At 54.9% G+C, this 13,186-nt stretch overlaps 1 protein-coding gene across 1 annotated transcript in view; it reads left to right on the top strand.

Annotated features, from left to right (window-relative positions):
• ADAMTS14 (ADAM metallopeptidase with thrombospondin type 1 motif 14) overlaps positions 1-13,186 on the top strand; it is a gene marked incomplete at its 5' end in the record, with an annotated part of 112,270 nt that overhangs the window by 82,719 nt on the left and 16,365 nt on the right. The window contains 8 exons of the mRNA XM_061190284.1: positions 1,542-1,685; positions 2,343-2,475; positions 3,902-4,015; positions 6,320-6,468; positions 8,408-8,583; positions 10,849-10,982; positions 11,345-11,468; positions 12,449-12,529. Of these exons, the coding sequence (XP_061046267.1) occupies positions 1,542-1,685; positions 2,343-2,475; positions 3,902-4,015; positions 6,320-6,468; positions 8,408-8,583; positions 10,849-10,982; positions 11,345-11,468; positions 12,449-12,529 (1,055 nt within the window). The remainder of the gene's footprint in view (positions 1-1,541; positions 1,686-2,342; positions 2,476-3,901; positions 4,016-6,319; positions 6,469-8,407; positions 8,584-10,848; positions 10,983-11,344; positions 11,469-12,448; positions 12,530-13,186) is intronic.

Below are 13,186 nucleotides of genomic sequence, written 5' to 3'. Positions count from 1 at the left end.
AGCCCCAAATCCAGGGCCTTGGGAGGCCAGATGTGGCCCTGCCTTTGGCAGGTCAGTAGCAGTGTCGCCTTATAGGCAGTGCTCTGCTCTCTGGGTGGCCTCTATCCCTCCATCTCAGCCACACCTCAGGGCCCTCCCAGTGCTCCGCGATGGAGCCCTGGCCTGAGTCCATCATAAACAGGGGCACTTAGACCCAGGCCTCGGGCCAAGCGGGTGGCGGGCTTGTGTGATCCTCGGGCCCGGATTTGGTTGAGAGCATGTTCATTCATTCATTCAACCAGTATTTCTTGAGCACCTGCGGTGTGCCAGGCCCTGTTCTAGAAATAGGACTGCAGTGGAGAACGGGACAGAAAAGCACGCAAGAAGCTACGTGCTGAGAGAAAACAAATAATCCACCATCCAGTGTCTGGTGGTGACATATACCTGTCACAGTCACATCTCCTGGCCTTGTCTGTCCACAAGGGCAGAGCTACGGGACCCGCCCCCAGCTTGCCCGCCCGCAGCCCACACACAGAGTGAGGGCTGTTTTCTGCAGCTGGAAGGACATGGGAAGGAGAGCAGTGGGCCAGTCCCAAGGGCGAGCCTGCCATCCATGGTTGGCCATGCCCCTCTCTGCATCTGCCTGCCCCTGTGATTTCATCCCAGCCCTGCCCCTCACTGGGTGGATAGCACCTCCTCTCTGGGGCCTCCGTTTCCTCATCTGCAACACAGAGGCTGACACCAGGGAAACCTCTGAGGGCCCTTCCTGCCCTGGCAGCCAATGCTTCCACATATTCTGGAGCTAGGAGTTTGTCTTCCTGTATGTGGGGGGCAGGGCGTGTCCACTCTTCACTCACAGAGCCCCTCCCTATGGAGAGACAGGGTCAAGCTTAGAGGCCCATGTGTCTGTCTAGCGGTCAAGGCCAGATGCAGACGTCTGCGAGTGTTTAAGAATTTAGAACCTTTGGGCTTTGGTGTTAAGTACTAACTACAAAGAGCAAACTTTTACATTTAAACTATCATCACGGCAGGTAGGTACCACACACGAAGCTCTGTGCTGGCTACCGCGGGGTCTAGGAGAAGCTAAAGAGGCTGGCACCCAGGGAGGGCGCAGTAAGGGAGGTCGAACTGAACAGAATGAAACTGGTCCTTGCACGTGAGACCTTGGGTCTGGAGGGAAGACAGTGCATGGCGTGTGAGTTGTTAACGGTGGTACAGGCGTTCCCTGCTGTGGGAGGGCAGCCCACAGGTAGGGCGGCCAGGAAAGGTGTCCTGGGGCCAGAGTGGGGCTGGAGCTGACCTCGGAAACTGTGAGGACGTGGGTAGGGTTTGAGGAGGGAGCAGGAGGGCAGAATGAGTCCAGCCCCATTGGGGGGCCAGGCGGGGTCTCAGCTTCCATCCAGAGGGGTGGCCCTCTCCACTGCATGGTGGGGAAACTGAGGCCAAAAGTCACAGTCTGAAGCCTGGTCAGGGCAGGGTCTCAGGCCCGCCTGCTCATCTTCCCAGAGGTGGGCTCCCTGGGCATGACTGAGGGCTCCCCTCTGTCCTCCCCCACCCTCTAGGCTCGGCATGGAGCACGATGGTCAGGGGAACGGCTGCGCGGATGAGACCAGCCTGGGCAGCGTCATGGCGCCCCTGGTGCAGGCTGCCTTCCACCGCTTCCACTGGTCCCACTGCAGCAAGCTGGAACTCAGCCGCTACCTCCCGTAGGTCACCTCCACCCTCTGGGCCGGGATGGGGAGCAAGCAGCCTGCCACTCCGTCTCCCCCAAGTCATCTCCCCTCCTAACACCATCCTACTCTTGGCACATGCTCAATTCTGGGTTTGCTGGTCAGCTCCTGGGGCTCCGGGGACGTGGAGGCCCAGGACGAGCATTAGACTCAGGAGCTCAAGGCCGAGAATGGGTGCAGAGTGGATTTGGGTGGGACGGCTGCCGGCAGAGATACTGTCACTAACCTCATGCAGCAGCCGGCCGGCGCCCAGTGTACGTCCTGCACGGCAGGCTGACTTGTCTTCTTCTCTCAGTGCAGTGAGCCCTCAAATTGTCCACAAACCAACCCTTAATCTGGACCATGATGTGTCTCTGTAATGCGGGCAAAACAGGCCCCATAAGAAAGCCACAAGCTGAGTGCCTAACCACAGTCCTGGGTGCCCTTGCCCTGGAGCTTCCAGACATGGTCGTGGGTGGAAGCGAGGGGAGGGCAGGGCAGCCCGTCTTCCCTGGACAACACAGCTCCTGGCACAGGACAGCGGGGGCAGATTCCTGCAGGCCTTCCTTGCTTGCTTAACACCCCCTCCTCTGGGAAGGGAGAGCTTGGGCATTCCTGTTCCCACCGTGCTCACCTCCCTGCCTCTGCCGGCAGCTCCTATGACTGCCTCCTTGATGATCCCTTTGCGCCTGCCTGGCCCCGGCCCCCGGAGCTGCCCGGCATTGACTACTCAATGGATGAGCAATGCCGCTTTGACTTCGGCACTGGGTACCACACCTGCTCAGCGGTGAGTTCCCACGGCCTCTGCCAGCTGGATGCCAGGTCAGGTCCTCCTGGGATGCAGGCTGGTCATTCACAGAGCACCTTAGCCCAGGCAGGGTGACCAGGGCCCAGGCCCTGCCACTTTTTGCCATATCCCCGCCCCATGCAGTCCCACTGAGGGGCCAGCGTGTGTGGTGGCTGGAGAATGCCTGGAAAGATGGGAACAGAGAGAACAGAGAGGGTGGGCCACCGCTGGGATCCTGGCTGGGCTGGTCACCTGGGGAGTTTATCTGTCAGGTGGCCCATGTGTCAGATCAGGTGCTGGGCTCTGGCCTGGTGGAGAAATACTTGCCACCCTCTGCTCTTTGGGCATTTGGCAGGATGTTTTGGGCAGACTTCCCACACTGGTAAAGTTCTCCTGTGCCCCATATAACCTCTCTCCAGGGGGTCAATTGCATGCTTCCCCAACCCTCCCCCACCCCCATCCTGTACTTGAGGAGATAGATACAAGGGAGCAGAGAGCCCTGTCCCTACTCTGCAGGACAGGGCAGGGGAGAGCCTGGAGCCTGGCGATCAGCTAGAGCCACCTAGGAGAGAATTGAACAGCTGCTAACCAGGGCCCAGGTGGAGGCTCAGAGACGCGGACATCCCAGGGCAGGGGGCTGTCTGAGGGGTCAGGCCTTGGTGCCTCGAGTACCTCAAACCACCCCCATCCAGGAACGCAGCCCCCTCCTCAGCTCTGCAGGACCAGAAGGCCCTGTGTGTGGCCACCTTGCCCACTGCCCAGGCCACACTGGAACACCTGGTCTCTGCTTTGGGAGTGGAGAAACAGCTGGGATATGGGATTTCAGTGCCCAGATGCTGTGTTTGTAGGACACTAGTCTGGCCAGCAGGGGATGATAGGAGAGAAAAGGAAATTGGGGCTTTCCTGGATAGTCTGAAACAGAAGGGTGCCAACCTCTGGTGTGGCTGGATGAGATTAGAGGGAGGTGGGAGTCCTGACCTTGTCTGGGTGCTGCAGGGCCTGGGCTAGACTGGCAGCCCTCTCAAAGCCCCCCACATGCACAGAGATCAGGGGGTATCAGTGGACCCAGCCTCCCCAGAGCCTCAAACCCTGGTCCCTGCTCAGTCACAGAGTGGCCTCTGCAAAAGCAGGGAGAGAGGCCTGGGGAGGGAGACCAGAGGCGTGTGGGCTGTGGCTGGTGCCTTCGCCTTGGTGCCCTGTTGGAGAGAGGAGGGGTCGCCGAGGCCAGTGGCGCTTGGGGTGGGGTCAAGCTTCTGTGCGCACGGGGCTCTGGCTGGACGGGCCCCTCCTGCCTCCCTCGCAGTGTTCTGGCCCCAATGCCTACCACACCCTCCCCTCTCTCTGTCACTGTCCTTTGCCCCCTGGACAACTCGTCAGAGCTGGGGAGCTAGTCCGGCCCAGTGACCCCGTTCCCCTTGCCGCGCAGTTCAGGACCTTCGAGGCCTGCAAGCAGCTGTGGTGCAGCCACCCTGACAACCCTTACTTCTGCAAGACCAAGAAGGGGCCCCCGCTGGACGGGACGGAGTGCGCCCCAGGCAAGGTACCTGCGGACCGGGGGCTGCAGCAGGAGGGCCTTCCTGGGGTGCAGGCCCCACGGGAGACCCGCCTCGCCGCTGTGTGTGGACATGAATGCGTGGCGGGGGGCTGGGGGAGGGCTGAGGACAGGAGCCAGCCTCGCGTGCGGGCAGATGGGCAGGGAGTCCTCGTGAGAACTCACACACACGCCCTCTCCTCTCTGGCACCGCAGTCCTTGGCTTCTACAGCAGCAGAGTTTGGCCTTGTCTCCCAGCCCATCGGCAGGAATGCTTACTGCCATTTGAGGAGAATGCAGCCCAGGCAGGTTAGGGAACTTGTGGAGGTCAGACAGAGGGTGATTGGCTGAGAAGGGGTGAAGGGAAGATTCCAGGTGTTCTGCCTCCTCCCCCCGCCCACCATGCTGTTTCTTGCCCCTCCCCCCCAAACCTGCCCTTTCATGTACTTCCTGGGGTGTGTTTGCACCCTCTTGTGTGTGTGGGTGTCGGGAGGACCCCGGATCTGAGAGCCCTGAGCTGAGGTCTGAAACCCACCTCTGCTCTATCGCTGGCCCTGCCCCCCCAATCTCTGTGTGCGACCTTGGGCCATTCATTGACCCCTGCTGAGCCCTGACCAAGCATCCTTCCCACTCCTCAGGTTGTTGTGAAGTTGTGAGTCATCTCAAAGCAAATGGGAGGGCTGGGAAGAAGCAGGGTGCTGCCCCCAGCAGCCTGTCCTCTGCCCTCCACCCTCTGCCCTCATCTGCTCTTCGCATTCTCATCTATAAATGGTCTGTCCCTTCACAGATGTGTGGGGCTTCCCATAGCCTTGTACAGGCCCTGTGGGCTCCTAACCTGGAGGGCTATTATCCTGGAGCCTCGGGTCTACCTGCTCCAGGTGTGTTTGAGTTTCCAGGCCCTCTCCTATCACAATTTCACATAAGAGTTAATCAACGGCTCTCAGTTTTGTCTGCATATTAGAACCATCTGGGGAGCTTTAAAATCCCCCACACCCCAGAACAGGGAGTGACTGCAAATGGGCACAAGATATCTCTTACGATGGTGGAAATGTTCCAAAATTGGATTGTGGTGATGGTTGCCAAATGCTGTAAATTTATGAAAAGTCATTGAATTGTACACTTGAAATGAGTGAAGTTTATGGCCTGTAAATTTCAGTTGACCCTTGAATAACACAGGTTAGGACTGCATGGGTCTGCTTATATGCGGATTTTTTTTTTCAGCAGTAAATACCACAATACTACCAATCTGTGGTTGGTTGAATCTGTGGATGCAGAACCATGGATATGGAGGACCGACTATAAGCTATATGTAGATTTTCAACTGCAGAGGGCAGGCACCCCTAACCCCTGAGTTGTTCAATGGTCAACTGTATAGTGCTTCTTTTAAAAATTACCACTTCTTTTAAAAATCCCTACCTCTAGAGAGTCTGACTCAGTCTGGGGTGAAGCTGAGGCATCCAGAGTTCTTAAATGTTCCCCAAGTGACTCCAAGGCTGAGAACTACTGAGTTATCTCTTGAAAAAGACCCAGAGAGCTTGCTGTATTTCTTACCTATGACCCTACAGGAAAAGGGAAGGGGGTTAACTTTGGTTGAGCCCTCCTTTGTGCCTGGCCGCATGCTGAGGGCTTTGTAAGTGTTGCTGCCTTCAGTTCTTAGAACAGTCCCATTTAACAGGCAAGTACACTGAGGCTCAGCAAGGTGAAGCTATGCCAAAACCACACATAGCTGGTAGTGGCCGAGCTGGGATTCAAACCCAGGCCTCTTGGACTTGAGGCATATGCTCCCTCCACTGCATGGATAGACCTCCCGGGTGGCTGGCTTCCCTCCCATGAACGTACCTGCCTGGGGCCCCTGGATGGTGATTTCAAGGTACAGAGCCAAGATCAACTCTAGATTGTGTGGGAAGATTGTGTCTTCTCTCCCTTATCAGCCCTTTGTTTCTCTGGGGGTGGTAAACCAAATAATTCCACAGTTACTGTCATCATTAATAATACCATCTGCCGTTTTTGGAGGGCTGTGTGTGCCAGGTGTTATCTCATTGAATGCTCACAGCAGCCCTGTGGGCAGGTGCTGTTATCGCCATGGTACAGTTGAGGAATAGGATTAGAAAGGGGAGCCCTTTGTTGAAGGTCCCTCAGCGCACGGTAGGGGTGGGATTCTGTGTGACCCTGAGGCTCGTGCTCTTAACGTTCCTTTTTCTGGGCTCACCCGTGGTGCCTGCCAGCTGTGCCGTGTGCCCGGTTGGGCACTTTCTATGGCAGGCTAGGCAGCGGTGGCCCTAGGGTGACCTCGCACCCTCTGCTCCATCCCAGTGGTGCTTCAAAGGTCACTGCATCTGGAAGTCGCCGGAGCAGACTTATGGCCAGGATGGAGGCTGGAGCTCCTGGACTAAGTTCGGGTCATGTTCACGGTCGTGTGGGGGCGGGGTTCGATCCCGTAGCCGGAGCTGTGACAATCCCCCGTGAGTGCACTTGGCTGAGGTGGGCAGGGCAGGGGCCCGAGGGGGTTGGAGAGGGAGTCTCTGGGGGGCGGGGCACAAGAAAGAAGGTCCCCTGCAGGTGGCTGTGTATGTAGATGACGGCCCAGAATTGTTGGGGGTGCCAAATCACTTCCATCTGGGTCTGACATCTCCCTTTGTGTCTGACTGACATCTGAGAATGGGTCCGAAACAGTGATTCTCAGATTCTCGTCTGCGGAGAATCTGGGTGGACCCAAGGCTTGGCCAGTTTAACAAGCCCTCCTGTGACCCTGATCCTCCAGCTAAACTTTGAGAAAACACTGATCTAAATGTTCACTAGCCATGTCTTGGGAGGATAAATTCCCCAAGTCTGTTTCCTACTACATGAAGCAAAACTTCCTTCAATTTTTCTTAACTTATCTCTTTCTGACATCAAGTCCCCCCCTCACTACCCCCTACCCATATGTCAGCATTCTGGGGGAATAATCTATTTCTCCCATTTACCCCCTCTGTGGGGATCCCCTCCCATGGTTTTGGAACCTCTGAGCACCAGCTTTTTATGGCCTCCGTCTCCCAAACTGAAGCAGCCTGCTTAGAACAGCTTCATGAGGGATGGGGGCTGGCTGGGGCCGGCCGTGTGGGTCAGCTGTCTCCACGTTCAGTGATTGTGAACCTCTGTGGGGCAGGGCCAGTCCCACCCCTCACAGTGCTGAGTGATGCGACGGGGACCTCAGAATGGCAGGGTCCTAGGATCACAGAGGGTCGGTGGTGGTCACCCTCCCTCCAGCATCCTCAGGAGTGGTCCTTCATACTCTGCTGTGTACCTCCAGGGATGGGACACTCAGTGCCCCCTGGAGCAACCTATTCCTGTGTACTGACCCTTTACAAATATGAGGCAAAATGAACAGCCTTGTAACTTCAACCTGTTGGGGGTATGAAAGCCAGGTTAAAGAAAGGCACGGTGATGCCCACTCTGGATAAACCACCTCCCAGTCATGACAGATAGTTATCCCCTTGATCAAAGCTCCCATTTATTGAACTCGTCTATGATAATAACTATTTTTATTTTATGAGGCTTAAATGAAGTATAATCTATGCACTCTCAACACCATGCCCAGCACAGATTAATAGACAGCTGCTGTTATAATTACTCCAGTGTATGGAGCACTTTCTCTGTGCCAGGTGGGGTGCTAAGCACTTCCATGCATAAACCCACGTCATCCTCCCAGCATCTCTGAGCAGAGTTCCAGTAACCTTATTCACTTGGGTACTTTGTATCCATAATCTTACTGAATCCTTTTAATTTAATGGGGAAGAGAGTACAGATTTAAATACCTTTTTAAAATTTATTCTTCACAGACACACCAGGAGGTAGGTAAAATAAGAGGCGTTATGGTCCCTCCTTTAAAGCAGAAATTAAGGCACAGCAAGACTTGGGGTTAGATTTAGCCAGGTCTTCTTACTCCAGATCCAAGTCTCTTTTACCACTCCTTAGTTTATTATGATATTAAATAGAAGTGGATGCAAATAGGAGCAGTTGAGTCATTTATTGAGGGCCTACCATATGTCAGGAGCTGTGTAACAGTTGAAAGAATATACAAAGATGAATCAGATTGATGTCTCTTCTAGCCCAGTTGGAGGGGGTTAGTCATTCCCTCCTGTCTTCCTCCCTCTCCCTCCCCCCATCTTTTGCCCCCTTTCTTTTGCTCATTGTCTCCTCTCCCCCATCACACACACACACAATAGGTGGCATATGCCTGAAGGGACCAAAAGGCTCTGAGCTCAGCAGTCCTCACAGTGGGGGTTCCTCTCTAGTTTGTAAGTTAGTGGAGCCCCTTTTTATGCTACTCTAAAAGGCTGGGCTACCCCAGGTCACCATGTGGGAAGCCTGGCCCCACCCCCAGCCTTTCCAGCCAGCACGGTCTCTCTGCGCTTGCCCCAGCCCAGCCTACGGAGGCCGCCTGTGCTCGGGGCCCACGTTCCAGTACCAGGTCTGCAACGGCGAGGAGTGTCCGGGGCCCTACGAGGACTTCCGGGCCCAGCAGTGCGCCAAGCGCAACTCCTATTACGTCCACCAGAACGCCAAGCACAGCTGGATCCCCTACGAGCCGGACGACGGTGAGCGGAGCCCTGCTCCCCACGCCCACCCCATGGCCTTGGGCATCTGCTGGGTCCATGTCTTCCCAGACAGGGCTTCCCATGCCTGGCCCACCAGTGAAGGTGGAGGGACAGTGGTGGCACCAAAAGGGATATTGCAGTCAGCAAGTTTGCCATACGCCTTTGTGCAGGCCTTTGCATTGTGCGCGTTGGGGGAGCCACAATCCTCATCACAACCATCCTTGATTTGTATGCTTATGCTGACCGTTTTCTGTCAGATGCAAGGACAATGTCTTGAGCAAGGGTTACTTGGCCCAGAGGTACCGGCTGGCAGCAGTGCTGGCTGTCGGGGTTGGTGCCTTTCGGACATGTCCTTACCGGTGCGGAAGGCCCGGTACAGGTGCGGGTGCCCCTCGCTTTGCATATAACCAGCATCCTGAGAAGCTTTGTCCTATTACATACCATGTTTTTAGGTTTTACTGATTGTGCTACTGTTTCAGTAGTTAATGAAAATGATTTGAAAGTCAGGCCAATGAGAGTCTGTGGGATCCTCCTACTGACCCCCTACAGGCTACCCTGGACACAGGTCTCAGGACTCACGTGGAGGGTCTGAATTTTGGGGCCAAGCCAGTGCCTATCTGTTTTGGAGCATTTCTAGTGATGGTTCTCCTAGTGGCAGAGAGAACCCAGTGAAGGGCTGGATACATGCCTTCAGGCTGGTAGGGCCTTTAACAGTCCTCTCAGTCTACTTTCCCCTGCCGGCCTCTCCATGGTCCTTCCATAGCCTGATGCTTACCCCTTACCATGTAGCCCTCGGCCTCAGACGGCGCCGATCAGAATGGCCTTTCCTGAGCCCAGGACCACCTCTTCGTAGCCCTGGCTCCAGAGTATCAGTTGCAAGACCCTCCATCTTCAGCTCACATTTAGAATGACAGTCTGCAAGTTGGAAGGGACCTTGGAGGCCTGTGTATTGCCCGCCAGTGCACAGACCCCTCCAGAACATGCTTGTAGGGAGTGTCTTCTCCCTGCTTAGACTCCTCCTAGTCTGGGGAGCTCACCACTCCCGTGCCATTGTCGGCTGGCTTCCAGGGCTGCCCAGAAACCCACCTGCCTGGGGTGCACTGGTCAGGGTCCTGCCTGTCTTCGGGAGGGATGCAGCCCCCCACCCCTTAGCCCCGGCCCAGGTCCCACCAGGAATATGACTCCCCCTCTGCATGAAATCCAAAATAGTAGTGGATGTTGTGGCTCTGGACTTGAGTCCTGAGTGCTGGAGCAAAACGTCACCAGGTATCCTGAAAGCCCAGGGATGAGGAGCAGGGAGCCAGATGGTTCCTTACAAATTTTGCTTTGGCAGCCTTGCACATCCATCCAGACCCACACGAGCTGCTGCAACACGGGGTGGAGAAGGGTTGCAAGGCCAATGGGGCATCTGGACTTTGGGTTTTCCCAGGACTTTTAGACAAATTCCAGGAAGTTAGCTAAGCCCCAACCTCCCTTTTTCTAAGAAACACAGCAAGTGTTTATATGTTCTCCGGAACCTACTTTTGTAGGACATTAATAGCCTTGATTTGATTGTTAGAACTAGAAAGGATCTCCCTCCTTCCCTCACTGCTGCTGCATTTTGTAAACCCAAACACAGACCACTGTTCTGCCTCACTTTCATGCAGCCTTCTAATGTTCACAAGCATGGTAAGATTCACCATCATATGTGTGACTGGTGATGTGTATGTAGAGGTCAGAGCAGGACTCAAGCCAGACTGCCTGGGTTAGAATCCTGGCTCTGCCCCTTACTGGGTGGCTGTATGGCCTTGAGCAAATTCCTTAACCTCTCTGGTCCTTGGTTTCCTCCTCTGTAATGCTACTTCCTTGGGGGTATTGAGAGGCTTAACTTAGTTAATTCACGAAAAGCATTTAAAGTTGTACAGTAAGAATGTATAAAGGTTTTAGAAGTCTGGCACATAGTAAGCTTTCATTAAGTGTCGGCTTATTATTATTGTTATTATTATTTTATCACTTGATGTTTCTTAACAACGTGATGTGGCATTTTACTGATCAGGCGTAATAAATAAGGAACTGAGGCTCAGAGAGGTCAGATAATTTGCCCAAGGTCACATGGCTCATAAGTGACACAGCAAGGATTTTAAGCCCAGCTCCACACCTAGCTCTCCCCCCCATTGCCCAGAGCTGGCCCCTGGAGCTTCCTGTTCGGGCCATGCGTTAATGTTGGTCTAGGCCAACCCACTTTCTCCGAGCCCAGCTGGCTCAGTGTGGTCCCTTTCCCCACAGACGCCCAGAAGTGTGAGCTGATCTGCCAGTCAGAGGACACAGGGCACGTGGTCTTCATGAACCAGGTGGTCCACGACGGGACTCGCTGCAGCTACCGGGACCCGTACAGCGTCTGTGCCCGCGGCGAGTGTGTAGTAGGTGCCCCCCTCCTGGCCGCCCACCCTCTGCCTGCCCCGGGAGACTGGGGGGCTGCACTGCCTCCTTCTCCTCCCTGGGAAGAGAGGCTTCGCCTCCCCTTCCTCACCCATGACACCCCTTGGTCCTCAACATGACCCTGGGCTGCTGGAAAGGGGTTACTGCCCAGCCCCATTCGAGGGGAGAGGCGTGGCCAGGTCTAAGACCTTAACCATGTCACACGACGAGTCCAAGAACGCCTCTCGGTCCAGGGTCCTCTCCTGTCAGGGCCTGGGGACTGAGGAGGAGGCCAGGGCTGCCGACCCGGGGGTGGTGGTGGGGCACGGAAGCCTCTTCCCGCTGACCCCATCTCTGCCTTCAGCCCGTCGGCTGTGACAAGGAGGTGGGGTCCATGAAGGCAGATGACAAGTGTGGGGTCTGTGGCGGCGACAACTCCCACTGCAGGACTGTGAAGGGGACTCTGGGCAAGGCCTCCAAGCAGGCAGGTGAGCAGGTTAGGGCTGGGGGACGACCAGGAGGGCCTGGGGTTCTGGCCCAGCTAGCGTCCCTAGAGCCCGAACCATCCCTTAGGTGGGCCCTCCCTCTTTGAGCCGGGCCACAGTTCAGGGGGGGAAGGGGGGCCCCTGGAGCCTGTCTCAGACCACAGCTGCCCCCGGCTGTGGTCCCTCATCTTCCAGGCGTGCTGCGCCTGCACTTGGGCTCAGGAGCTCAGAAGCATTTCCTGCTTGGCACTGTGTTGTCCTAGGAGCTCAGCCATCTCTTTGGCCTGGAGCTGTTAGTGGGAGTGAGGGTCCAGACAGGAATGTAGATGAGGCCCAGGCTGGACTGGTAATTTCCTTTTCACTCTTCTCTCTCACTTTTTTTTTTTTTTTAACTGAAGTGCTTCCTGCTTTGAACTCTTGGTACCTTAGAGTTCCTTGACTTCCCTCCCCACCTCCAATCTGGACACACTTGCTGTTGAAAAGGGCCAGATATTAGTCCTTTACACTTTAGTATGAACTAGATTTATTTCCCCTTGGGGCATGTTTCAGCTTTGCCATGCCTCTCCTTGTTGGGGGAAAGTTGATTGCTCTGAGAAAGGTTAGTTTTCAGACCTCGGATTGGGAGGATCATGGGGGCCCCCCATGCTGGATCTTCATGGCCTATTTCATCTAAATCTCTACAGTGGCTTAAAGTGTGAGAAGAAAGAGGGGAGGGAAAGTCAGGAGAGAAAAGGAGGGTCAAGAAAGTGGCAAATAATAGGAACTAACACACACACAGAGCCCAGTAGTATTTACAGAGCGTTTTAAGCTGTATGAACTGTGGTCCTCTCAGCACCTTATGGAGAAGGGCCCATTCCTATTTTAGAGACAAGGAAACTGAGGTTCCTGGGTATCTGTGAGGAGAGGGGGTGATGGGGGATGCTGGGCAGTGGGGCCACCAGCTCAGGATGCTCATGGTTTTTCTGGATCCTCCTCTGTGGCAGGAGCTCTCAAGCTGGTGCAGATCCCAGCAGGTGCCAGGCACATCCAGGTTGAGGAGCTGGAGAAGGTCCCCCACCACATTGGTGAGTGCTGGGATGCCAGGAGATGGGCAGCCAGGCCCCGGGACCTGCTCTCGGGTGTGGGGGAGCTGGGAGGGCAGAGGAGAGGATTCTAATGCAGAGGGCATTTCATGAGTTCGAATAATGGGAGAGAACCCTTTTTTATTGATTGATTGATTTTTATTCATGTTGAAATGGGAACCTGCTCCATGGTTCAAATATCAGAAGGTACGAAAGGAGATCCAGTGAAGATTCCCAGCCCACAGACCCCATGGGCAGTTTCCTTCCAGGGGCAACCACTGTTAATTTCTTGTGCACATAGGCACATAGGTACCTTTTAAGGGTAAACCATTTTCATAGAATGTATTAGTTAAGTTTTGCTGTATAACCTAGCATCCCCAAACTTAGCAGTTGCACACAGCAAGTGTTTGTTTATTTATTATTTATTTATTTATTTATTTTTATAAATTTATTTATTTATTTCTGGCTGCGTTGGGTCTTCGTTGCTGCGCGCGGGCTTTCTCTAGTCGCGGCGAGTGGGAGGCTACTCTTCGTTGCAGTGTGCGGGCTTCTCATTGCGGTGGCTTCTCTTGTTGTGGAGCACGGGCTCTTGGCGCATGGGCTTCAGTAGTTGTGGCATGAGGGCTCAGTAATTGTGGCTCACGTGCCCTAGAGCACAGG

The sequence above is a fragment of the Eubalaena glacialis genome, chromosome 1, assembly GCF_028564815.1.
Source record: "Eubalaena glacialis isolate mEubGla1 chromosome 1, mEubGla1.1.hap2.+ XY, whole genome shotgun sequence".
Classification (NCBI taxonomy): Eukaryota; Metazoa; Chordata; class Mammalia; order Artiodactyla; family Balaenidae; genus Eubalaena; species Eubalaena glacialis.
The sequence above is the reverse complement of the archived record's forward strand: the minus strand, read 5'-3'. Positions and strand labels throughout refer to the sequence as shown.